At 36.1% G+C, this 24,873-nt stretch overlaps 1 protein-coding gene and 1 long non-coding RNA gene across 2 annotated transcripts in view; one reads left to right on the top strand and one right to left on the bottom strand.

Moving 5' to 3' along the window:
• The window catches only part of efna3b (ephrin-A3b), an 89,688-nt gene extending 67,572 nt beyond the window's left edge, over positions 1-22,116 (top strand). The window contains exons 3-6 of the mRNA XM_038290221.1: positions 4,728-5,020; positions 9,578-9,643; positions 10,525-10,602; positions 20,669-22,116. Coding sequence (XP_038146149.1) covers positions 4,728-5,020; positions 9,578-9,643; positions 10,525-10,602; positions 20,669-20,787 — 556 coding nt within the window. The 3' untranslated portion in view covers positions 20,788-22,116. The remainder of the gene's footprint in view (positions 1-4,727; positions 5,021-9,577; positions 9,644-10,524; positions 10,603-20,668) is intronic.
• On the bottom strand, positions 2,716-5,012 carry LOC119786723. The gene is made up of 3 exons (XR_005281225.1): positions 4,705-5,012; positions 4,361-4,427; positions 2,716-3,352 (listed from the first exon to the last, which is right to left on the bottom strand). It is a non-coding gene; the product is annotated as an uncharacterized LOC119786723 (long non-coding RNA).
• Positions 22,117-24,873: the final 2,757 nt, after the last annotated feature.

Genomic DNA, 24,873 nt, shown 5'->3' with positions numbered 1-24,873 from the left:
TGCAGGATATCTGTAAAGCATGACAAAGTGTTTAAGGTTTGTGTCTGAAAGCAAGTGAAAATCTTAAATTTAGTCTCTGAAACATTGTCACTCATGCCTATATTTTATAGGAAGATTAACTTCTGGCCACAAACATGTTGGAGATGCCCCCACAAACATGAGAGTCTGCAAAATATGGTCATTACGAGAAAAGCTGAATGTTCATAGTGCACCAAATATAATACTGAAAAGATTAGTGAAAGGGAGAGATGTGAAAGGAAAATGCAGTTAACACACTAAGACAACTGCAGTCTTAAAGGGATTTAAGAGTTTGGGATATATTCAAAAGGCAGCTGGAGTCAGACCTTTAAGAAGCACCGGACAAAGATATACCCAGAATATAACCTAAAAAAGGTTCTTTGTTATATTAACCCTTCGTAAACTAGAAACTTAATTGTCTTGTCAGTTCAGCTGTGATGTATAACATTCGTGATTTATTTCAAGACTCGCAGAGTTAACTGAAAAATTAAACCATTTACCAAGTCCAGTCAGGAGAAACACCAACAAGTATTAACTTTTTTTTTTTTTTTTTTTTTTGTCTAAAATCTCTACGAAAGTCCATTTTTAAAATGTCCCATTTGTCTTTCCCTGCCCAGTTCTTAATAAAAGGAATAGAAATAAGCTGAGACTTTTTTGTCACTTTGTTAAATGGCAGAGCTCAGTCATAGAATGCAGTACTTTCCTTCAAGACTGACAATGATTGTTTTCTGCTTTCGACCACTTATAGATCATCAATGAAATGTAAGATAATAACAAATATAGGTAATAATATGTTGACACTCCAAAAGAGATTTGATCCTTAAGAAAAGGGTGTAATACAGTTTGTCCGAGTGGAGTTACCATATGTTGGCGTCATAAGAAGGTGCAGGGCCCCAAACAGGTCTGACCAGCCGAGCAGATGTGGTACCTACACCGGATCATTACCAAAATGTAATAATTTGTTGAGAGTCACAATTTGCACCTTCTCTAAAAAATTTGGAAAAGTCCATCAATAAACCTTTTAGTGATTCTGAAAACAAACCAAATCCCTCTCATTTTCCCGTTTCAAATCACATCTCTCCATTTGTGTACCATTGTGTATATCGAACTATGAAATAGCTGTGCACATTCACAGTCTACTGCAGGCATCCCCAAACTCGGTCCTGGAGGGCCGCTGTCCTGCAGGTTTTAGAGGTTTCCTTGCTCCAGCATAGCTGATTTTAATTGAAAGCTGATTAACAGGCTTTTGCTCTACTGCAATCATTATAATCAGCTGTACTAAAGCAGGGAAACCTCTAAAACCTGCAGAACAGCGGCCCTCCAGGACCGAGTGTGGGGATTCCTGGTCTACTGGGTCATGGCGACCACAAAACAGGCTTAAATTGGAGGTAACCAGACTTTTTCTGACAGTTCAGACAGTTTTCTGAAAACATTTTGACACCTATCGTAGTGTCTTTGTCAGTTTTTGTCGGCTCATAGCAGATCTGTACTTGGAACGTTCCAAGTCAGATGCAAATCAGTAACCCTTCCGTTGTTCTCACGGTTGGGTCATTCATTTGCATTTTAATGGATGCGCTTAGGAGGATGGGCCTCTAGGTGCTTAAAAATATTAGCGCTCCAACAACAGATTGCTCTGTTGTGAGCCGACGGGCTGCAAAGGTGCACAGTTAAACATTTACATTTTTTATTATATTAGTGCTGCTAGTTACAGTCTAAAACTATCACAGTCAAAGAAGATGCAATTACCTCATTTGAGTCCATAAACTTAGATTTGTTATTGAGCTACAAAAAAAAAACCTTTAGATTTTAAATCTAAGTTAGTGTGAGATGTGGAATTACCCCATCTTGATCAAAAACCTTGAGATTTAATCTAAAAAGCCTCTACTTTAAGACAGTACAGATCTTATGTTTATTCAGTATTTTTATTCTGTCTGAATGCATTAGGACCTTTTTATTTTAAGCACAAAGCTCATGAAGGCGGTGTATGTCTTGTCCTGAACAGATAGAATTGCAAGTATGGTAGTTTAAGTTACTGTCTGAATACAAATTCCATACAGTTCCTCCTGCATTAATGTTGCTTGCTATCTAACCTTACAATAAAATTGTCCATGTCTGATTTTCTGATAAGCCTTGATGTAAAACAACATTGTTTTATGCTAAGCAAGCACTTTGATATGCATTTTTTTATATGCCACTGACTTCTTTTTGGTGTTTGCATCCCCCGAAAGATATTAGTGCATTTGTGCTGCACAGCAAAGTGTGCCCACATGCACATGCATGCACAGTGGGAATCCTGCAACCAGCTTTTATCTTTCAGAAGTCATTTACATTCATTTTTCTCCTGTTGCCCCCAGCTGCAATCCTCCCCCCATTATCTGTTCATCTCAGTAAACTCTGCCTTTGTTTGAGTGTAAAATACAACAACTGCATATTTTTTAAGTCTGTTTCATATGAACTCTTGCAGTTATTTTTTTTTCTCTTAATTTACATTTACATGTCCCTGGTGGACATACAATAATTTGTATTCCTTATATTCCTGGTCTAGTTTCCATGAAAATTTAAAAGACAATTTTCAGTTATTTAGTTTTTACTGACATTAGAAAGTAAAAGCAGTAAATGGTTTAATGACAAAAAGTGAGAGGACAGCGGAAACAGTGTTCCTCTTCATTGTCCTTTGATACCTTAGAGAAAGGGATGATAGCAGTGAGGGAGAAATAGTCAAATTCAGGAAGGATTTTAAGTTAGCAGTGAGAAGCAAAGCAGAGAGAGAGAGAGAGAGAAAGAGACACCAGGAATAGGAGTTCGATCTTCATATAATAATTGAATAATAATCTCCTGGGAGACATGACCTAGAACTTGCAATCAGGGAGAGGGGCTAAAGATTGCACTCTGCTGCCCTCTTGTGACTTTATGGTGTCACCGTTAAAACTTAAAGTGATTGAGTGTCCGTATATGCTCATGGTTGTGTGTATGATTTACAGCTGCAAATTGTCTATGTCACATAAATACCAGCCGATACATTTAAAGAGGGGAGAAAAGGCCCTTTGGTTGTCTGCTGTACACACACACACATACAGTTGCAAAACCAGACCTTATCTTCCTGTCAAACTGAGCCCTTTTTAGAGTTGGAGCTGATATATGAGCTTGGAGGTTGGAGACGAATGTTGCCCAAACTTTGACGGGTGATGCGAGCGCAGCGTTTGTGTTCTGGTTGATGTACGAGCACAGGGGTTAGGGGACAATGCAGCGCTGACACCAGAAGAAGAAGCTTGTTGCCCTGGGCCCTTGAGTCCATCCTGAAGAGGAAGCTCTGTGTTCTTTAAATACAATAGCCCTGGAGGAATGAACACACAAGCACACCTGCTTTGTTTTATTAATATCTGGATAAGTGTCAGACTAAGACCAAGACATTCCTGCAGAAAGCATTCAAGCATCACGGTCTGATGCATTTGTATCAAAGCTTTGTGGTATTTTACCCGCTGACTAAATGTCTAATGTGTTTGTAACTGTAAATCCTAGTCTTCTGACAAATAGCACATTCATTAAAGTGCTGAAATACTAAAAGATTTCAAGTCTCACATCAATTCAGTCTGCTGTTTCATATTAAACATATGTAAAATGTTTTATTATAAATGTTTTATAATTATTATTTTTTTTATGCATATATTGCAACGACAATGTTTTACACTACGAGTGGTGTTTTCAGGGTGGCTTAGAACTGTAGGTTTTCCTTCCCACTTAGCATTTTTCAAACATTTTTCTATCTGAGCTCCAAACCTTTACAGCTGTTTCAGTTAACTGGCTGTGATTGAAATTTTCCTTTCCTGTCTCTATGGGATGTTCAAAGCCTTGAATTGTTTTATTACCATTACCGTCTTTGAACTTCTCTGTAACTTTCTCCCTGGTTTTTCTGATGTGCTCTTCATTCTGCTATTTGTTCATTAACAAACCACAAGACCTTCCGAGACCTACCTGCAAAAATCCTTCATTAGTCTGTTACAGACCTATGATACCTTTCTATAAAGACAAGTTCCTTTTGGAGCTTAACCCTGAACTGGGCCTCACACACGTTTTGTAAGAAGGCCTGGCAGAGACTAGAAGTCTTAAAGAAATTTAAAAAGTATACCTTTCAAGTATTGCAATTTTAATTTCGATTTTCATTTGCAAGAACCATAAGCTTGTAGATGTATTATTTTAAGCTTTCATTTTTTTTTTGTGACCTTGAACGTTTGCTTGTCCAGAGTCTGGTTTGGCAGACAGTGATTGGTGAACTTTCTGAAAACAGGAAAGACCCAAACTACAAAGAACAGTTAGGTTTGCAGAGCGGGTCATTAGGGCAGACCTTTCCTCACTTCAACGGGTCAAGGGCAGGAAAACAACTGCAAACGTCTCTGCGGACCCCAAACATCCTGGAAACAAAACATTGAGGCTTTTATTCTCTGGTTAGCACAACATTCAAAAACCAGTCACCAGAGATACAGATTCTTTCCCCAGGCTGTGCTTTTGATTAACAGTGTATTTATTCATATTTAAATTAATTGTTTTCCTTATATTTTACTTATATTAACTATATACTATATGTTTAAAAAGTCTCATTTTAGAGGAAAGTGAAAAAGTCCTCTTTCATGTAAAAAAGATGAACTCTAAATATAAAAGTCTGTACTTTTCCTAGATGCTCATACTCACTGTGTTTTTATCCTTTTGTTCAGTCTTCGCAGGGAGGGTTACACGATGCAGGTGAACGTCAACGACTACCTAGACATCTACTGCCCTCATTACAATGACAGCCAGCGCATGGTGGGCACAGGAGAGCAGTACGTCCTCTACATGGTCAGCTACCGTGGTTACAGGAACTGTGACCCTCAAATGGGCTTCAAGAGGTGGGAGTGCAACCGGCCCCACGCCCCCCACGCGCCTATCAAGTTCTCTGAGAAGTTCCAGCGCTACAGCGCCTTCTCATTGGGCTATGAGTTTCATGTCGGCCAAGAGTACTACTACATCTGTAAGTGGATTTAAATTAGAGTCAACCTGCACTGTGACTATGTCTATAAATCTGATGTTCTTGGGTGGTTAATTAATAAAAAAGAAAAATAGCTGAAGGTTTGAAGTGAAATGTGTGTGTTAAAAGGAAATGGTTGACAAACTCTGCCTTTTAGGATTACAATATATTTTATTACTACATACTGTTAAATGTAAGCTCTGTGTTAATACCTTGAAGCTTTCTCTCTCCGGTTTGTTTTCCTGAAAAGAGATCACTCAGGACAAACTTTTTAATTAACACTTCATAACTTATATGTATTAAGTAACCATGAGACATGACAACAGATTTTGATAAAAATTTTAATCTTACCCAGATCAGACTAATTGCTTAGAGTTAGAGAAGGCAGCTGCTTACCAACCGGGCTCACTTCTCGGGAATTGCCCATGATTAACAGTTAAAGAAGCATTTTACACAACTCCAGTCTGCCACATCATCAAATTTTACATCATACACATATGTAGATGAGGAGACATCCCTGGACTCAGCCTTATCAAAATATGACACTTTGTTCTTAGCTGAAGGACACTGATCTCATTTCATTCCCAAATCTTTGCCACGTACGGAAGGAAGATTATACCTGTATATAGCCGGACCGAGGAACTGGCCTTATAAGATAAACTACTGGTGAAAACATCAGTTCTGACACGCAACAGGAAGCTAATATTAATGTGTAATAAACTCACATATTATCAATGATAATTATCCTAACAACTAAAAGTATAATAATACTACAATTAATAAATAGTACAATAGTACAATTAATAAATATAAATCTATCTATCTATCTATCTATCTATCTATCTATCTATCTATCTATCTATCTATCTATCTATCTATCTATCTATCTATCTATCTATCTATTAAAACTGTTTTATTTTTGCTTGAAATTCACTGAAAAACAAACACCTTCAGAGATTTTGTTGCAAGATTTACCAGTTTTAAAAGTTTAAAAAATTATTTTATTTAACAAAAATATATTTAAGCATCAGAAAAGTCTCTCTCTTATCATTCAAATAGCAAAAAATTCAGCAGTCCATTTGGTCATGGAAAAGAGGTGTCTGTGCAAATACCAGCACTAAGAATAATTACATCATGCCTCATTTGATTCTTTAGAAAACAGATTATAACTCTTCTGTTACTTTTAAATCATATTTTTGCTCATGTGGAAATGCAGTGTGCCCTATATTACAAGGTTTTCCATATTTTATAAATGCTAAAGAGACCATTTATCAATGACTAATAGATAGTTTATTAATGTTTGATAATCATTTATAAACCGCATCTAAATAATTTATAAAGGTTAATAGATCATTTATTGATGCAATAAACCTACTGATGTTAGGTAAAGCTAAATCAACATGGCAGGCCAATATAATTCAATCAGATTAGGGATAGGCATAAGCTCACTGATGTTAGAGTTAGGGATAGCAGGGATACCTTTTATAAAATGTTTAGATGCTGTTTATAAATAATTATCAAACATTAACATAGTATCTTTTAATTAATAATAAATGGTATGTTCACTATTTATAAATGATGTTTGCTGTAAAATGTTACAAAGATTATTGATCTCATTTGAGTTATTTCCTGGAAAAGTTAGGGGTTAAATAAAACAAATCCTCAGATTATTTTATCTATGTATTTTTTGTTACTGATAGTATGAATATCAAAGAACACATTTACCGTATATGTTGTAGCACACTAGATTTAAAAACAAAACTGTGAAATGGTCTGTTTTCACACTGCCAAATCAGAGGTTTCTTGCAGTGATGTCTTCTGCTCCAAAGATTGTTGTTGTTAGTGAAGACATTGATGTTTCCTGTGATCCCTGAGCCTGTAAATGATCTAAATGTTCTTGTGTATTACATTTCAGTCTTTCAGGCTGAAAATCAACTAATTTAAGTCACCATCCGATTGCCAAGTGTACACTCTTAAATGCTCTTTAAGTTTCAATCTTACTTCTAAAGTTTTTCACTCCAAAATGATAACTGACTATAAAAAGTTTTATCTATCACTCAAATAGTTTGCGCCTCATTAGAGCAGTCCTACAAGCAGCCCAATAGAGCCTTTACATTTTTTTTGGAAGCATAACATATAGAAAAGTATATTTCATATGCTGCTATTGCTCTCTGTAGTTAGCCTTATCAGTGAGCTATGCAATTATCAAATCCCATTGGTTTTTCAGCTCGCAACTAGAGCATGTTGGTCCCAGATCCAACTATAGAGCTAAATAGAACACAGTATCATTTCAGGATAACAAACTGCTGCTTCACATCTAATCACACAACCTTGCAGTCAAGCAGACTCATTCATTTTGTTGACTGCTCATTAAATTAACTCGCAGCACCTTGTGCAGAAATGACACCATATGAGTAATGAACTTTGGGCTCATCAGCAAACATTTCAACAACAAATGTCATAAACAAACTTCTATAATCAGTGCAGCGACTATTCGCCTCACCACGCTTAATAGAAGATGTCTCCATGATGTTCTGCTCTGCTAGACCGCAGTAGTAATGATGCTCTGCGCTGTCACTAACAAAAAGTTGCCTCAGTCTTTGTTTTGTTCTCCTTTGTCTGCTGTTTTCAAAACTTGAAAACTAGCTTAAAATAATCAAATAATTGTATTATATCATATTTAAAGGAGTCCTTTGGGTAAATAATCCAAATGTGTCTTTGCTTAAGATAAAGAGAAAACAAAAGCTTTTTTTTTTTAATGCAAATCTTTTATGGATTATTTAAACAGGAGATGTTTTCATTTGAAAGTGCAGAAACAGTGCAGGTGGCAAATGTTATTAAGAATGGGTCTGATTTATTTAGGTGTCCTAGTTAGCCATGATACCCATCAGAAAGACATTAAACAGAAACTAAATTAGCCGAATTAAATCTAATTCTCACTGCTCTATGAGTGCTACTTTGGTTTTTACTGAAACAATCAATGTACAACAAAAGTGTTATCTCCTCCATGCTATATTTTTGTTGTTTATTTCATATTGTAGACAGTTGAGCAATAGAGTTCTTTGGATGGTTTTCTACAGACATGGTGGTAGTTCTTGCATGAATGGTGCTGTGGGTCAGCCCATCCTTCTCCCTTCCCCCAACCAATCAAAATCTAGGAAATTATCTCAATTCTGGGGCAGGACTATAGTACTCTACAATCATGTCATGAAAAATTTCTGTTCTCCTTTCATTAGCACCAACTCAAAAAGACAAAAACATTATTCAGAATGTAACTGGGAAATGGTATGTTTTAATCTGAGTTATTTCCCTCCCTCTTCTAATGCATCCCAGGCACTAAGCAACCACCCATAGGGCCCTATGCCACCAGCCTTCCAGAGGTCCTATCTTTCCAATAAAAATTACTTTAGCTTTTATTGTGAAATAAAATAAATAAATAAAAGCGTGATTTTAATGACATTTCATTGTTTTTTTTTTAGATTAAAATGTTCATAATTACATTACATCCTATGTGTGAGAGACAATGAGTAAAACATTGAATAGTTCCAGTTACACTGGTGCTTTTTCTGGCATAAGGCTGAACATTAACATTAAAGAACAGTAACATTTTTTTCGTTTGAAAAGGTTTCTGTGTACGTGGTGTATGTTGAAAGTCTGGAGCAAAATAAAAGTCAGTCTGACTAGAGCTTAAAAAAAAAAAGCCTTTTCCATCAATAGATACCTAATAAATTGGCCACTGAATATAAAGAATTCTTGTTTTAAAATTAATTTAACAGTTGACACACTGCTACTTTTGTTTTCTGTCTGTAAGTAATGTGATCAGCCTCAGCCTCTCATTAACCATTAGATCATCGTTAGATAAAAGTACCCTCCACTTAAATAAAAGTTTTTAAAATGTTCATAATTATGTGGGATTGTTGGGTAATCTTAACCTTTAACAGGCTTTTGCATTTTGATTTTTTTTTTATTCGGTTTCACAACAGCTGATAAATCCAAGATGTGTTAAAGCTAAGGCTGAAACAATTAATAAGATTAATCATGATTAATCGATTATTGAAATAATGGTCAACTAATTTAGTTATCAATTAATGGTTTATTGGAGTATAGAGACTCTAAAACATGTCTTTATTTGACAGAGCAACCCACTATAGCAGCAATTATACCACGATTGTTTTAAAAAAACACAAACATTTTACATTTAAGATTAAAAAATAAATAAAAAACTGCCTGTCAATATGCTCCATACAGAACTCCTTAAGTGGAAAAGTTTTAGCTTCACCTGGTTTAATTTTCTTTCAAAAATCTTCTTTCAGGAACCTTTGACCATCCAATTATTAATCGATCAATCAAAAAATAATCAACTAATTATTGATTTGAAAAAATAATCGTTAGTTGCAGAGATGCAAGATACTATGACATCACTTGCTGATTAAAACTCTGGGGCTTAGTTTCTTTGTAGTTTGACTGTAGTCAGAACTGCTACAAACAAGAGAAAACAAGCCTCCCTCCGTTGGATTCCCCCAATATTTATCTGCTGTTTTTTTTTTTTTTATTGCACAGCCACTCCTACTCATCACCATGGACGCAGCTGTCTCAGACTACGTGTGTACGTCTGCTGCTCCACAGGTACGCCCCATGATATATCTTTGTTCCTGTGCTGTTTGACCTTAGTTGCAAGGGTTTGACTTTGCTAAAGATTGTGCCTGCTGCCCATCATCTATCAGACCCAAGAACAGCATTAACCTAAAAAACGCATCTGGTTTACTCAGGGAGTGAGCCTCCTTCTGCAAACATTGCAGTTTTGCATCTCTTTGCTTCTCGTTGTCTCCTCCTTCCCTTTTTCCCCTTCCTCCCCCTCTCCATCAAGTACCTCCTGCTTTGAAGACTCCCTCTCCTCCCCTCCTTCCTGTCCTCTTCCTCTCTCTTTCCGGCTCTTTCACCGTTTCTCCATCGCTCTCTGTCAGAATCCATTAATTGCTCTGTTCAGTCAGTGGGTGGCTATGTATACATACTGTTATCCTTCTCTCTCTCTCTGTCTCTGCTGCCACCTTTCAGTCTCTCAGTCCGCTCACACACGCAGTCACACACTCTCTACACACAGCCTTTGATCCCTGGCCTGTCCGGTCCTTTTAACTTCCACAGCCCTGTAGTATTAACCTCTCCTCCCTCCTTCAACCCTGCAACTCTCTTTCTTCTTGCACACTGGCCCTCTTCAGTTTTGATCTGCCATCCCTCACAGCCCTATTTCTCTCTTCTCTATCTCTTTGTGCAGAACACTGCTGATGTTACCGCTTGTCAGTCTGCTCTGCTCTGGGCTTTTTTAACCTCTGCACCCTTGTCTTGCCAGTCTCTTGCAAGTTCCCCTCAGGATGTCAGCATGGATGTAATTAAAATCCCTTAGGCTGGAACGGTGGTTTAAACCGCAGCTCTCTCGTCAACTGCGATTTAGTTTCACACACTTTCTTCTGTTTTCACTCTCTCTGTCTTTCTTTCTCCATTTCTTTAAGCCTCAGATGTGGATGATGAACCAGAGCCTACAGAACCAGACTACACGCTGAGACCAGGCCTAAAAATCGATGATATTGGTAAGTGTTTAGAAAAGTCTGTTAAAAGGCATAATTATGTTATCAAATGAGAGCAAAACTCAAAGATCTATATCCTTCTAAACAATAAAAAACTGACAGTTGTATGTAATGAAAAGTGTATATAAATAGATTGATAATAAACTGATAATATTTTTCTAAATTTGAATTAAACATACATTTGTGTACCAATGCTGTATACATACAGAAGGAAAGTATAGATGTTATTAAAAATATACTGAATTAAATAACTTTAGAGTGAAACTTGCGTATCTGTACTGTGGGTATTTATACAAGGTTATAAAAATAAATATGAAAAAGATGATGAATAAAATAAACGACTAAATAAATGGACTTGTGTCAAAGTCTGGAGCAGTAGTTTCCAGTAAGTGCATGGTAAAGTACGAATAAAGATAAATCGCCTTCAAACAAACATTTTAAAAAGGTTCCCAAAACGCATTCTACTGCCCACTGGGATAAAAGAGTTTCTGGGATATTAGTAAATTGGTCAGTGATTCGAGATATCAAAGTGACCACGCAGATTTCATGAGGGTGAAATGTGCCGTTTTCTAAAATGGCATTCATCTCATTTAACTTCACAGCACCAGCTGGCTTGGGGCTGTTGGTGATGCAAAACAACTAATTGAATATTCGTTTCACACATCTTCTGCAGATTTCCAGAAGGTTAGCAAAGAACATACAGTTTAGTGATAATCTGACAGAGAAAAGTGTGAAAATCAAGCCATTCAGAAAAAGAAGCTGCATAAGATTTTATTTATTTATCTGCTGCGTTAATAAAACTCTGTGTGTTTGACCTTTTTTTCTCTTAACTGGTATGAACTGGTAAAAGATAAAACAAACATATAATGTTCATTAATCAAGTTTCCACATTGACTTGGTTTCTGGTGCTGGATATTGAGAAAGTGTAATAAGTTAGAAAAGTTTTGGATCATAGAAGACAAAGTTAAATGTTTTTTATTATGGCAACAGCATGTCAACTGAAACCAGCTTTTACACCAAGCCCAAATATTACACAACTAGAGCGTGCAGAACCAATGTAGCTTGGAAAACATGTGCTGTTGTTGTGTCTGTTTGTACATTAACATTTCAGTAATATTTCACTTTGTTCTAATAGCCGTCATGAGACACCTCAAGACTTAGCTACAGAAAATAGCTCCAGGTCACACCGGTTTGTTTAAATTCCTCTCCGTCTCTGTTTGTCCTCCCATCAGTCTTCAATCATTTTTCCCTCCATCTTTCTTCCCTCCTTTTTACCCTCTAATTCCCATCTTACATTTTTCCCCCCTGGAGCACATGTAGCAGTGCAGTGAGGAGGAAAGTCACCTAAAATCGGTTTATTCACCTACTGATGTGTGAAATTGAGTTTTTCCCTCTTTCAATATACCATTTTTTAAATAAATCCTGTCCCATTTAAAAAAAATACTTTTTTATATACTGTATTTATATGATTTAAAAGCAAGGGATGTGTTTCAGAAAGTCTTGCAATAGAATTATTATTTGTCTATTGTTGTAATGACTGGTATGTTTTACAAAGTATTCATAGTCATGGAAACACTACAATTTGGTGATTAAGTTTTAATTCATTTAAACTTATTTCCATCTAAAATTGACTCAAATGCATACATACACATACACACACACACACATACCTACTTGTTCTGCCATCACAGTGAGGACCATGTGTTGACTCCCATTGACTTCCATTTATTTTCATTCATTTTCAATCCTTTTTATGCCCTAACCCTAAAACTAATCCTCAACCTAACCATTACCAATGCATAACTCACCCTAACCCTAACCAATTGACACCTTAGCCCTAAACCTAACCATTAGCAAAATAGCATGTGAGGACCGGCAAAATGTCCTCACTTTGCAACAACTGGAAGACTTATTATCAGATAGAGATGTTTGTTTACTGACTTGATTCCTAACTATTAAATTTAGGATTTTTTTGAAAGGTTCAAGTTAGAGTCTTCCAGAAGCTACATGTCTGTTTTTCTCAGTTATGCCAAAATATTACTCAACTGACCCAAATTGAACAGTGAAGAAAGCAGATTTATTAGAACTTTAAGCTTATTAAGGAATCTTCTGTTCTATTGGGGCTGAACGATAGCAGGACATCTTGTAATTATCCTAGTGTTGCTTAATATTGTGATGATGATAACAATTAATTTACATTTTACTTACCTTATTTACCTTCTATAACAGAGGTCACAGATTAGCAGACCAGGATCCGGATCCGGATCCACCTGCTGGCTAACCCAGACCCAACCTGATTTAACCTGTTTATAACTTTTCAAGTAATCCTGCTAACAATCCAAAAAACAAACATGACGGAAAACATGAACACCTTGGTAGAGACTTTTTTACAATTAACAACGTCATACTTGGGTGACTTCTGCTGCTGCAGTACGTGGACAAGCAAATGTAATCTGATGTATCTGGTTTTACTTTTCAGTCGAGGTTAGAGGTGACATCATCATGTAGACTGTTTTTTTAAATGCTTTAACATTACCTAGATGGCTGAAACTTGGACACATTCATATGTTCCAATAGGACACATGACCCCAAACATGAGGCAAACTGGTTTCAAACTCAATGTAGGTGACTAATATTATGCTTCTGTTATGAGCAAAAAGTGAACACTATTTAAAAAATATGGCTTCTGCCCAAGAAGCTCCAAAAACCTGCTAATATCGATGGAATATTGATCTAACTATCAGTAAGACGTATGTCGTATTAGAACCCTGTATTTACATGAAAACATATTTTTGCAAAAACCTCTTGATTTTGAGATGCATAGAAGTAGATTGTTGTATAATCAAAACAATAAACTCAAAATATACTATATTGATTTGAATGATGATCATACAAAAACTACTAATGTGCTTTCTTTCTTCTGTTAAATTATTCTCAATTTTTTTTTTTTGTTAATCTGAACTGCTGACACAGTAGCTGGATGTAGCTAGGCCAGGCCTCTATATAGGCCAATAAAAGGAGATAAAGTTGTTTCCAGTTCCTCATCTCTGACTCATGTTAGGATTTATAACATTACAACTGGTATTCATGCATGTAAATCTGTCCAAACCTCCCTGAATGCTGCAAGCTCACACTGTAAATGTCCTGTCTCTTTTCCTCCTGCAAAGCTTATAGTTTATTTCCTTGCTGCTTCCCCCTTTAATCAATGTCCACAGCTCAACTGAGGCTCCCCGCTGAATACGGCCTGTAGTATTAGATTCCATTTAGATCTCATTTACAACACAGATGGAAAAAGCTTGCAGCTCCCCTTGCAGCCATGTGGCTACTGATGGCTTTCTGTGGAAGGATGCTCATTTACCCTCATTGTTGGCAGAGGCTGCTGCATCGGACTATCAGGTGCGGCCATTAAAGGCGAAATCTGAAGCTTTTTCTTTAATGGCGTTTACTGTAGCAATTAAAGCTCCTCTGAGCCGTTTGTGTTTGGATCTTATGCGGGCAACATCAGGTTAGATATAAGTGCCTGAAATCAAGCAGTTAAGGACTCAATCATCTCTTATGTATATATGATACAGCTTTAAAGTCTTAACTCGAGATTTACCAGTCGGATATTTGTGGCCCATTTCCAAACTGGTTTCTGTGAAACTGATGTGTGGATAAGTTCTAAGTAGTTTTGGGTTGTTAAAACTTTTAGCATTTTAACATTGTTCAAATTATTTCGTTGTGAACCTGGTTCCATTATTTACATTAGAACCAAAATAGCTGTCCCTCTGTGACACTTAAGCTGTCTTTGGCTCATATATCAGCCATTACCACTAATAGTGCAGTTAACACTACTTAGGTGAACAGCAGTCCCCGTGTGTTTTACCCAAGATAATCACGCATAAGCCTGCACTTCTCAGCAGCTTCTTCAGTTTCTCTGTACTTGGAAATTTCCAAGAGACAACATTTCCAGGTTCAGCTTGTTCTGCAGCAGACAGACGCTAAAAGCTCAAGAGAATAGAAACCTTCTGTTGTCTACCAAAGCTGGCTACATGTCTGTTTGCCTATTCAACAAAACATTCCACAGTTAGATATGAATTGTTGTCCTGTAGGATCCAACCTATGTTTGTAACTTAAAGAGTGGAGGATGAAACAGATGCTCAAAGAGTGAACTGACTATCCACTGTCAAAGTGTTGCTCACTTATTTATCAGCCTAAATGAACAGCAATCATAGAATGTTTCTTTTTCCATTTCATCATTGGGTTATATCTATTATAAAACTGATTATTTTTTAAACAGTAGTTCAGAATCAATAAGGCGAATCCTAAAAAAGATAGAGAAGACACGTTATTGGAACATGGACTGTTTACCTCGATATAAAACTTTTTATCAGGTTCTTTACCAGCTCTTTTCTTATTTCACAAAATTCTTTATATTACCTTTAGAAACAGTTTATTAATTATAGAAGTCATTTTGGTCATGACGCCTACTCTTTTTCCTGCTCACTTTATTAATTTTCTTAAACCATAAACTTTATGTCGAGCTGTCTTGGTCAGGAGCAGGTTCTATTCTAAATGGACAGTTTGTGAAACTACAAATGCCCCCCAAAAGACTTTGGAAATGTATGATTAATCCGATTTAGTGTAATAGACAACACGAAAGTCTAGTTTAAGAATCAGTAATGTCTATAGCTTCATAGACCAGGCATAATATTTCTTAGTCAATAATAGAAGTAGCAGTGGAGGACGTATATAATAATTTCTTAAAAGGAAAATATTGCTAAAAAGATGAGTTTGCTATTCATTTAGGTAAGATGCTATTTTTTTGACAGTAAATGGTAAAAAAAAAAGCTGAGAATATAGATTCCAATTAATGCTTTAATAAATTTCAAATAGGCAGTTTTTTTTTTTACATGGGCTTATAAGGTATAAGTAACAGTATGTTTTTCAAAAGCTACAGTAAATAGAAATAAGACTAAACTGCTGGATGCTGTGAATAGATTTCTGTGGTGATTCTGTGTTTTTAAGGGAAGGCCTGCCTTGAAATGGATCAGTGAGGTATATATATATATATATTTATTTATTTTTAAAACCTTGTTTTACAAACCTAAGGATTTGTAAAAACACTGATTAAAAAATCCTGACTAAGTTTATTATAATTCATGCAGAGAGGGTTAATTTACCCAAATTTCAAACACCTGCTCAGAAAAGGGTTTATTTACCATTTTATTTAAAAAAAAAAACTAATTTTAAACCTATTCCTGTTTCTTATTTGAACATTAATTTAAAATCTAGAACTTGTGTCAAATTTTATTGGAGTGAATACAAAAATCCAATGGAAATAAATTATCAAAAGCTTTTGCAGCTTATAAAAGGTTCCACATAAAATGTTTTTTTCAGCCTTTTAAAAGTTTCTTTAATAGACTCTTTGTAAACTCAATTTCATATTTCTTCCAATATTTATAAATAAAAAAGAAAGAAGTTAGAACTTATTTGTCCTTACTTTAATCTAAACTACAGAAATGATCGAGAAAAAAGTAAAAAATTATTAAATTAACTGTATTTACCCTTAATTTTAGTTGGTAAATAAGGTGATTTGCCAATGGAATGAGTATTTTTACTCTTAGAATGAGATAATTAGATATATACACTTGAAATAAGACAATGCAATTGTTTTTTTTTTTTCTTATTTTAAATGTAAACTGTCTTGTTTCATTGGCAAACTGTGTTCTCATTGCATTGAACGGCTGGATGGTGCTTTAAGAGTGTGGATATTAGCCAGTCATGCAGCATCTTATTAAAGATCCTCTGAGGTGCCTTTCAGCTGTGTTTGTATTTATATCTGTAATATAAATACTGTGACCAAAGCTGTTTTCTAGACTTCTCTTTATAAGGTTATTTTTAGCCTCTGCTTGAGGGGAACCATCCGTCTTGCGGCTTCATGGTAATTGATCAACATGACATACTGTACATCTTTGGCAATTAATTAAACATACAACAGCAGAACATGCCCTTAAAATAAACTCATACACAGCAGTGAAATATGTTTTTCTTTGCATATGATGTGGTTTATTGTTGGCCTTAAAAATAGATAACAGTAAAACACAGGGTTAAAACATCAAACATTAAAAACAAAATAAGAGGCATTCCGTTGTACCTTGAAAAATAAGAAAACAACAAATAAATAAAATAACACTGTTACCCTTAAAGCAGAGACGTTGTATCTTGTCATGACATCTCTTTTGGTCCAACACCATTGATCCCATGGCACAAGAGTGCAACAATAGATGCACAAATACTTTAATGTGGTTATGGTAATTGAATTGAAAGAAATTGTCATAATTTCACAATATGTAGACCTATGCTTAGGGTTGTCAAAAGTATCGAAACTCAAAAAAGTATCGATACTGAAATGTTGTATCCGGATACAATACTCGTTTTTAAAAGTATCGATACAGTGCCGTCACCAGTGGCAACTAAGCAGTCATTCATTTAAAGTGCAGAATAGAGGACAATGCACTTTCTGAACACTGTGTGATTGAATAATTCTGTGCTCTTTTCAGTTTCAGACTTTTTTTTTGTAAGAGGTGCAGCTGCTGAGAATTATTTTTGTTACTTAACTGGTTTGGCTAGTGTCATTGTTATGTGTGCAAAGCATAGCCAAGGAAGGAACACTTAATTTGAATTTTATAAGTTTTTTATCAAGCTTGCTTAATATTATGCACAGCATACAACCTTTATTGTGTTTATTTATTGTATTTTATTTATTAATGAAAATATTTCTGTAGACTTTTGGAGTCTTTGTTTTTATCCTTGTGGTATCGAAAATGGTATCGAATATTTTCCTTAGTATCGGTATCGAGTTGAAAAGTTTAGTATCGTGACAACCCTACCTATGCTACACTTAAATACCTTAGCTTACATAACATTAAGGTAGCAGTTAAGGCTATGGTATCTATTAATTAATACAATTAATTGTGATTAATCGATTATTGAAGTAATCATCAACTAATGTAGTAATCGATTAATCGTTAACTGGAATGTAGAGACTGTCAGCCTTTAGCTGACAGAGCAACACACTTAGAGCAGTAATTATATGAAAATTGTAAAAAAAAAAAAAAATATGTAAACATTTTGCATTTAAGATTTAAAAAAAAAATTTGCCTGTCCATATGCTCTATCCAGAACTCCTTAAGGGGAAAGGTTTGAGTTTCAATTGGTTTAAATTCATTAAAAGTCTTCTTTAAGGACGTTTTGGCTATCTGATTATTAATCGTAAAAATAATCAACAGATTAATTGATTTGCTAAATAATCGTTAGTAGCAGCCCTAGTTGTAACACTGTCATCTCTTCAAAATATTTTGAAAAAAAAAGTTTGCATGTAACACATTCAAAGACAAATAGTTCAAAATTATTGCATTTTATTCAGTAAAGGTTAATTAAAAGCACATGTTTATATCAAATATCATGTAAATTACCCTACAAAAAGTAAAAACTAACTAATGAACAAAGGTCATTTTTACAAGGAGTCCAATGCAGATGCATCGAGTCATAGACTTACAGCATTTACTTCTACATAAGCATGTAGCACAAGTGGACAGCCACTTGCATTTTTCTATCATATTTGCATTTAAATTTATTAATTCATTAACAGTGATGTTAAAAGTTAAAAGGTAGCCACTATATGACTCTTTTAAAAGCAGTATAGACTTAGCCATAGTACTGTTCAGTTATCTGTCACCTGGCCTTGCATGCGGCTAGTTCATACAATGCAGTATAAACAGCTCACAAACAACCTCTGCTAATAATATGTTGTTACCTTTGACATCAACAGACAATAGGTGTGTGTGTGACAATGCAATGAGACGTAGAGCCAGATTTTTGAACTAGTTGTGCAACATTCTCTCTCGTCTGATTGTAGTGTATTTAAACTTACATTCCTCTGTCAGTCAGCGACGAAGAAACACACAGAGTTAACAGTGTTCTGATGCCTTTAGCTGCATGCTCAGGCAGAGCGTTTAACCTGAGGGCCACCATTGCATAGACCTCATTAGACTGGCCCACAGAGCGTACAAAAAGAGTCTGGCTCTAAAGCCAGGTGTCAGCCGGTCATTAGTCTGTCGTTTGACCCACAGGGCACCTGGAAATATTCTGGAGCTGGATACACCGGCGGCGAGGAACACTGAGACCATCCCCACTTTATTTTCTTGTCACTGGACCGCAGACAGAATCACTAATCACGCTCAGCTGACTTTTGCACAGACGGAAAATTGTGCTTCTGTCTCGCCTTCGGGCCCATTAATCAAGTGACTATAGAGGGTGTGTTTGGCTGCACATGTCTCAGAAGTGCAACTAGCTGTTTGCCTCCTTTTTTCTTTCTGTTCATTGATTGCAGCTGGGGCAGGATTACAGCACCTACAGTGTCTCTGTCTAAGGTTTGTAATATAGATGTGTCACCATGTTAAGACAATAGAACTCTTTGAAAACATCTGCAATTTTAAATGGGGGTAATCTATTGCTGCATTTCTATTAGACTGAAGTATTTTCAATGCAACTACACATTTAGCTTATCAGCAATTTCTATCCCCATTTTGTAAAATCTTGCACTCATATCCCCCAAATTAACTTCAACTTGGTACTAGTAAGCAAACCATTATGTTCCCATATACCCTTTTATATAAGGTTATTTAGATAGATAAATAGTAAATTAAATGTTTTTTTCCTGAAGCTTTTATATTATTTGCTGATGAGTGGAATCCTGACCAGACAAAATGCATAAAACTTAAAGTAAGTAATTGGTTGTTTTCCTGCAATTTTCTTAATATAATGGCATTATAAAAGCTTATGACAACTTATGACAACTCAGTTAACAGGTTAAGCTTAACAGTAAAGTGCAGATCTAAACAAATGGGTTTTTACCTTGGACTTAGAAGAACTTTTACCGTCTTCTCTAAGTTTATTCCAGATAATCGGAAAATAAGAAACTGAATGCTTGTTCCTAGAACTAGGTGTATAGAGTTTTCCTTTTTAAGTTCTATATATATATATATATATATATATATATATATATATATATATATATATATATATATATAAATGACTATTTTAATCTACTTTTATCTGTATTATTTGACTGAACTGACTCGGTAAAATTACTTGAGAGAATTTGTTGTGAATTGGCACTATACCAAGAAACTGAATTGAGTTTAATTTAATTAAATTTGTTATATTTTATGTTTTGTTTTTTTTGTTTTTTACATCCACCAAGAGGTTTTTAGGATATTTTGTTTGTGTACACTGTATTTGTCTGTCTGTCTGTGTACAGGATAACTAAGTTTTGGATGGATTTGAATGAAATTTGTATCAGAGGTGTCCCCAAGGTCAAGGAACAATCCATTGAATGTATTTGATGATCCACATCATGATCTGGATACAGGATTTTTTTTAAAAGATTCTCTAATGCTGTGTGCTGTGATATTTGTCAGAACTTCTGAATGGATTTTATGGACATGTTTTTGCAAAAGGTGCTCCTTAAAGAACCATTCATTTAATTTGGTAATGATCCGGATCATGTGCATGGTTTGGCTATAGGTGTAATTCTAAATTTGGGGCAAAATTGCTGCTTGCCTTAGGTCTTCTCTCTCCAAGTGCTTTTCTATTTTATGAATGTTTTTTTTTTTTTTTTTTTTTTTTTTTAGTTTAGATTCTTTTGAAATATTTGTTGTGCTAATGTGGGATAAATAATAAAGGAGGTAATAGTTATCTGTCACATTTAACTACTAATGCTAAAGTAGAACCATCATTTCCCAGTATTGGTTCTGGTTTAAGTTCAGCAACACAAATCCATGTTACACAGACCGGTTGTAAGCCTGTTTTTAGCTAAAACAATAAGTGAGAAAGGACTAAAAGTTGAGCTGACGCAGAGCAGGATACAGGAGGAAGTAGTCTTCATATGCTGTTACCTTAATTTATACATAAACCCCTAAATTACTATGTGTGAAAAGTGAACCTAGGCAGTTCTTGATTTTGTTGTTTATTATCAAAATTGAACATTCAGGTTAAGGTGTTGTGTATGTTCTTTATTTCACAGATGAATTCAACCCTTTTGTTCCAAAACTGGAGAAGAGTGTTAGCGGAAGCAGTCCATCCAGAGATCGACTTCTCCTCACCATGACGATGCTCTTTCTTGCTGCCCTCTTCATCTCCTAGCAGCAGGTGTCCCGTCAGCATCACCATGCCTTTTGGAGGGGACTATTCCCTATCTCCGTGCAGGGGGGTAGGGTCAGAGGAAAAACAGAGAGGGCATACAAGGGCAGGAGGGAAGAGAGATTTTTTTTTTAATATACATTTTTCAATTTTCAACGTGGAAATGAGTTTGTTTGTACCATTGTTTTTGTTTTCTTTTTTTCTTTTTTTCTCAAAATGATTAAGGAAAGACATCCAGGGACTCAATGACACACACCGAGTTGAGTTGTGTTAAACTGAGCCTGTTTTCACGGGCACAGGTGCCGTTGACTGTGTTTTGTTTCTGTTTGCGTCTGCTTACCTGTGTGTCTGAGCAGACTGCAGGGTGAGCTTGTTGAGTCACGCTCACCCCTCCAAGCATTTATACAATGAAGAGAGTCAGGGCTAAAACTTGAACTTTCAAAGAAAAAAACTCCTACCACCCAATAAAAAATGATTCAGATGCTTTTTTTTTCTTTTTTTTTTTTTTTAAATCTGATTGGCTAAAACACTTTCTTAGGACTAGTTGCTACAATTTCTTGCACCAAGACTGAACAGATTAGATTTCAGTAGACTGAACTGATATTGCCTTTTCTCCTTCTTGATGCTGGGAGCTTGAACTAGTCAACAAAGGAACAAGTAAATAACCCAGAAAAGAATGTTCTTAATCTGGTTAGGAAACTAGAGAGAGTAGCTAATTCTTTCTACACACCCAGGAAACATCACTGGGTTCAAGATGCAAGCATTTCATCCACCATGTCCTACTATGGTTTGGTCTGATCAATCTGTAGAAGGGCAAAGGTGAAAATAGAGAGCATTTAAATGATGACATTTTACTATGTTGTAACTTTTTGTGGAAACAAAAAAAAAATTAAATGTGCCATTTTAAGAATTTGCAAGGGTTTGTAGATGTTTTAGGTTTCTGAGTTATATATATACATTTTTTTCTGTTTTTTCCATTTAAGTACTCAGTTATTCTTCTGACACCTTTGAAGTTAGAGCAAATGAAGACAGCGGAGCAGCCATTCAGCAATACTACCCATCCTCACAACAGACTGCTCAGAAGGGAACAGGCAGAGCTGGGGAAGGACAATCCATCACACATCCACAAGCATCTTCTATAAGCTCCGTCCTGGTCTCTGTAAACCTTTGTGTCTGATGCCACATGTTCACAGTTTTACAATGTTCTGAGTTTTTCTGAGTAATAACTATGTTTTGCAGTTAAAATAAGTGTTTAAAATGGTACTATTAGCCTGATCATTTATCCACATACCGTTGTGTTAAAAGTATGGCAAATAACAAAAAAAAAAAAAACACGTCATGGAAACAAACAAAAATATTTGGTGAGGTGATACAGCAATTCAAATGCATTATTTAGTTGCTTCAGCATAGCATTTCAGTAGCTTCTAGCACCTTATTTATTGTGTTTTCCCATCCATGGCAACCTCTCATAGGGAATGGCTCAGTGGAGTAACTGATAACACGGATGGTTGTGATGATTATACTGTTGTTTAAAATGATGATGACGATGGACTGCGAGCTGATGGCTGGCCTCAAGGTCACTTAGCAGCTCACCCACCGGCACATGAGACGTTCAAGTACTCGTGTAAATGTCACAGACATACACTATATTGCCAAAAGTATTTGCTCACCCATCCAAATTATTGGAATCAGGTGTTCCAATCACTTCCATGGCCACAGGTGTATAAATTCAAGCACCTAGGCATGCAGACTGTTTTTACAAACATTTGTGAAAGAATGGGTCGCTCTCAGGAGCTCAGTGAATTCCAGCGTGGAACTGTGATAGGATGCCACCTGTGCAACAAATCCAGTCGTGAAATTTCCTCGCTCCTAAATATTCCACAGTCAACTGTCAGCTGTATTATAAGAAAATGGAAGTGTTTGGGAACGACAGCAACTCAGCCACGAAGTGGTAGGCCACGTAAACTGACGGAGCGGGGTCAGCGGATGCTGACGCGCATAGTGCGAAGAGGTCGCCAACTTTCTGCAGAGTCAATCACTACAGACCTCCAAACTTCATGTGGCCTTCAGATTAGCTCAAGAACAGTGCGCAGAGAGCTTCATGGAATGGGTTTCCATGGTCGAGCAGCTGCATCCAAGCCATACATCACCAAGTGCAATGCAAAGCGTCGGATGCGGTGGTGTAAAGCACGCCGCCACTGGACTCTAGAGCAGTGGAGACGCGTTCTCTGGAGTGACGAATCGCGCTTCTCCATCTGGCAATCTGATGGACGGGTCTGGGTTTGGCGGTTGCCAGGAGAACGGTACTTGTCTGACTGCATTGTGCCAAGTGTAAAGTTTGGTGGAGGGGGGATTATGGTGTGGGGTTGTTTTTCAGGAGCTGGGCTTGGCCCCTTAGTTCCAGTGAAAGGAACTCTGAATGCTTCAGCATACCAAGACATTTTGGACAATTCCATGCTCCCAACTTTGTGGGAACAGTTTGGAGCTGGCCCCTTCCTCTTCCAACATGACTGTGCACCAGTGCACAAAGCAAGGTCCATAAAGACATGGATGACAGAGTCTGGTGTGGATGAACTTGACTGGCCTGCACAGAGTCCTGACCTCAACCCGATAGAACACCTTTGGGATGAATTAGAGCGGAGACTGAGAGCCAGGCCTTCTCGTCCAACATCAGTGTGCGACCTCACAAATGCGCTTCTGGAAGAATGGTCAAAAATTCCCATAAACACACTCCTAAACCTTGTGGACAGCCTTCCCAGAAGAGTTGAAGCTGTTCTAGCTGCAAAGGGTGGACCGACGTCATATTGAACCCTATGGATTAGGAACGGGATGTCACTTAAGCTCATATGTGAGTCAAGGCAGGTGAGCAAATACTTTTGGCAATATAGTGTAGAATGGATTTTACAGTTTTGAAATCTTCAGAAGTTAGCAAGTTTTATCAACTTAAATGTTTATTTTTTGTGTGTTTTTTTATGGTTTATCATTCCTCTCTTGTTGACTTTTGCCATACAGATGTAACCAAATATTAACACTGTATAAAAATGTGCATCTTTTTTTTTTGTTTGATTTCTTTTTCTCACTGTCTGACATACAATTAGAAAAGGTGCTCCTGTTCTACTTTACTCTGGACAAGTACAATTATTTCTATTTATTATATACCATAATAATTAAAATTAGCTGGTCTTTTTTTTTTTTTAAGCATTTTTATTTGTTCTTTAAAGCCAGAAACCCAAAAACATTTCATCAGTATTTGGTAAAATAGCTTTTTAAACTTAATAATCCAGATCTAGAGATTTTGTGCATCTTTTTTTTAAAGCTTTTTAGAATAATCTGTTCAAATATTGATTAATTCCTCTGGAACAGGTGGAACTTGGTCTGGTTTGTAGACTTGCACAGATTTACAGATCAGCCCCGAAATGTTTGATTCCTGCTTCAGAATAGTTACTTTGGAGTTTTGGATCATGTCTCCTTCCTTTTTTAGTGACCTTGGTAGCTGATGCAGCCTGTATTTTCACAAGGTATGTTTTTGCTCCGGTGTGAATTTGCAATTTTTTAAAGATAAACATGCATCTCTTGGACACAAAATCCATATGCTTTCTGTAAAGTATGCCTGCGTGTAACTGTTTGATCAGATGAGTGTAACACCATAGGCAGTTGGAAATCGTAGGTTTAACCTGATGTACTTTATGTTATCTCAGTGGGTTTTGAGGTTTTTTTTAAAGATTTTTTCACGATGTACAACACTGTGTTTATGGTGTCATCTCAAATGCATCCACAATTTATTTTGCAGATTTAACAAATTACAATCTGTTTGATTGTAATTTGTTAAATGGATTTATTGTCAGACAGTAAGAAAAAAAAGATTGTCTTTTTATTCAGTGTATGTAAATATTTGGCTTCAAATGTATATTTTGGTTATCGTAAGGGGATGATCTGAAGGTAATAATTTGAAATTATTAAAAGTAGGGAGAGCCATATGTAAATGTGGGCTGCTGTATATCTTTTTAACTGGTTCCTGAAAAACATTTTGAGATTATTTTTTTTATGTCTGCATGTGCTTACTTTTCATTACATATCGTTTAACACTTT

This window comes from Cyprinodon tularosa, unplaced genomic scaffold (genome assembly GCF_016077235.1).
Source record: "Cyprinodon tularosa strain WSP-4 unplaced genomic scaffold, ASM1607723v1 ctg277, whole genome shotgun sequence".
NCBI classification, from domain to species: Eukaryota; Metazoa; Chordata; class Actinopteri; order Cyprinodontiformes; family Cyprinodontidae; genus Cyprinodon; species Cyprinodon tularosa.
Note: the sequence above shows the minus strand (reverse complement) of the source record. Positions and strands in the feature narration are given on the sequence as shown.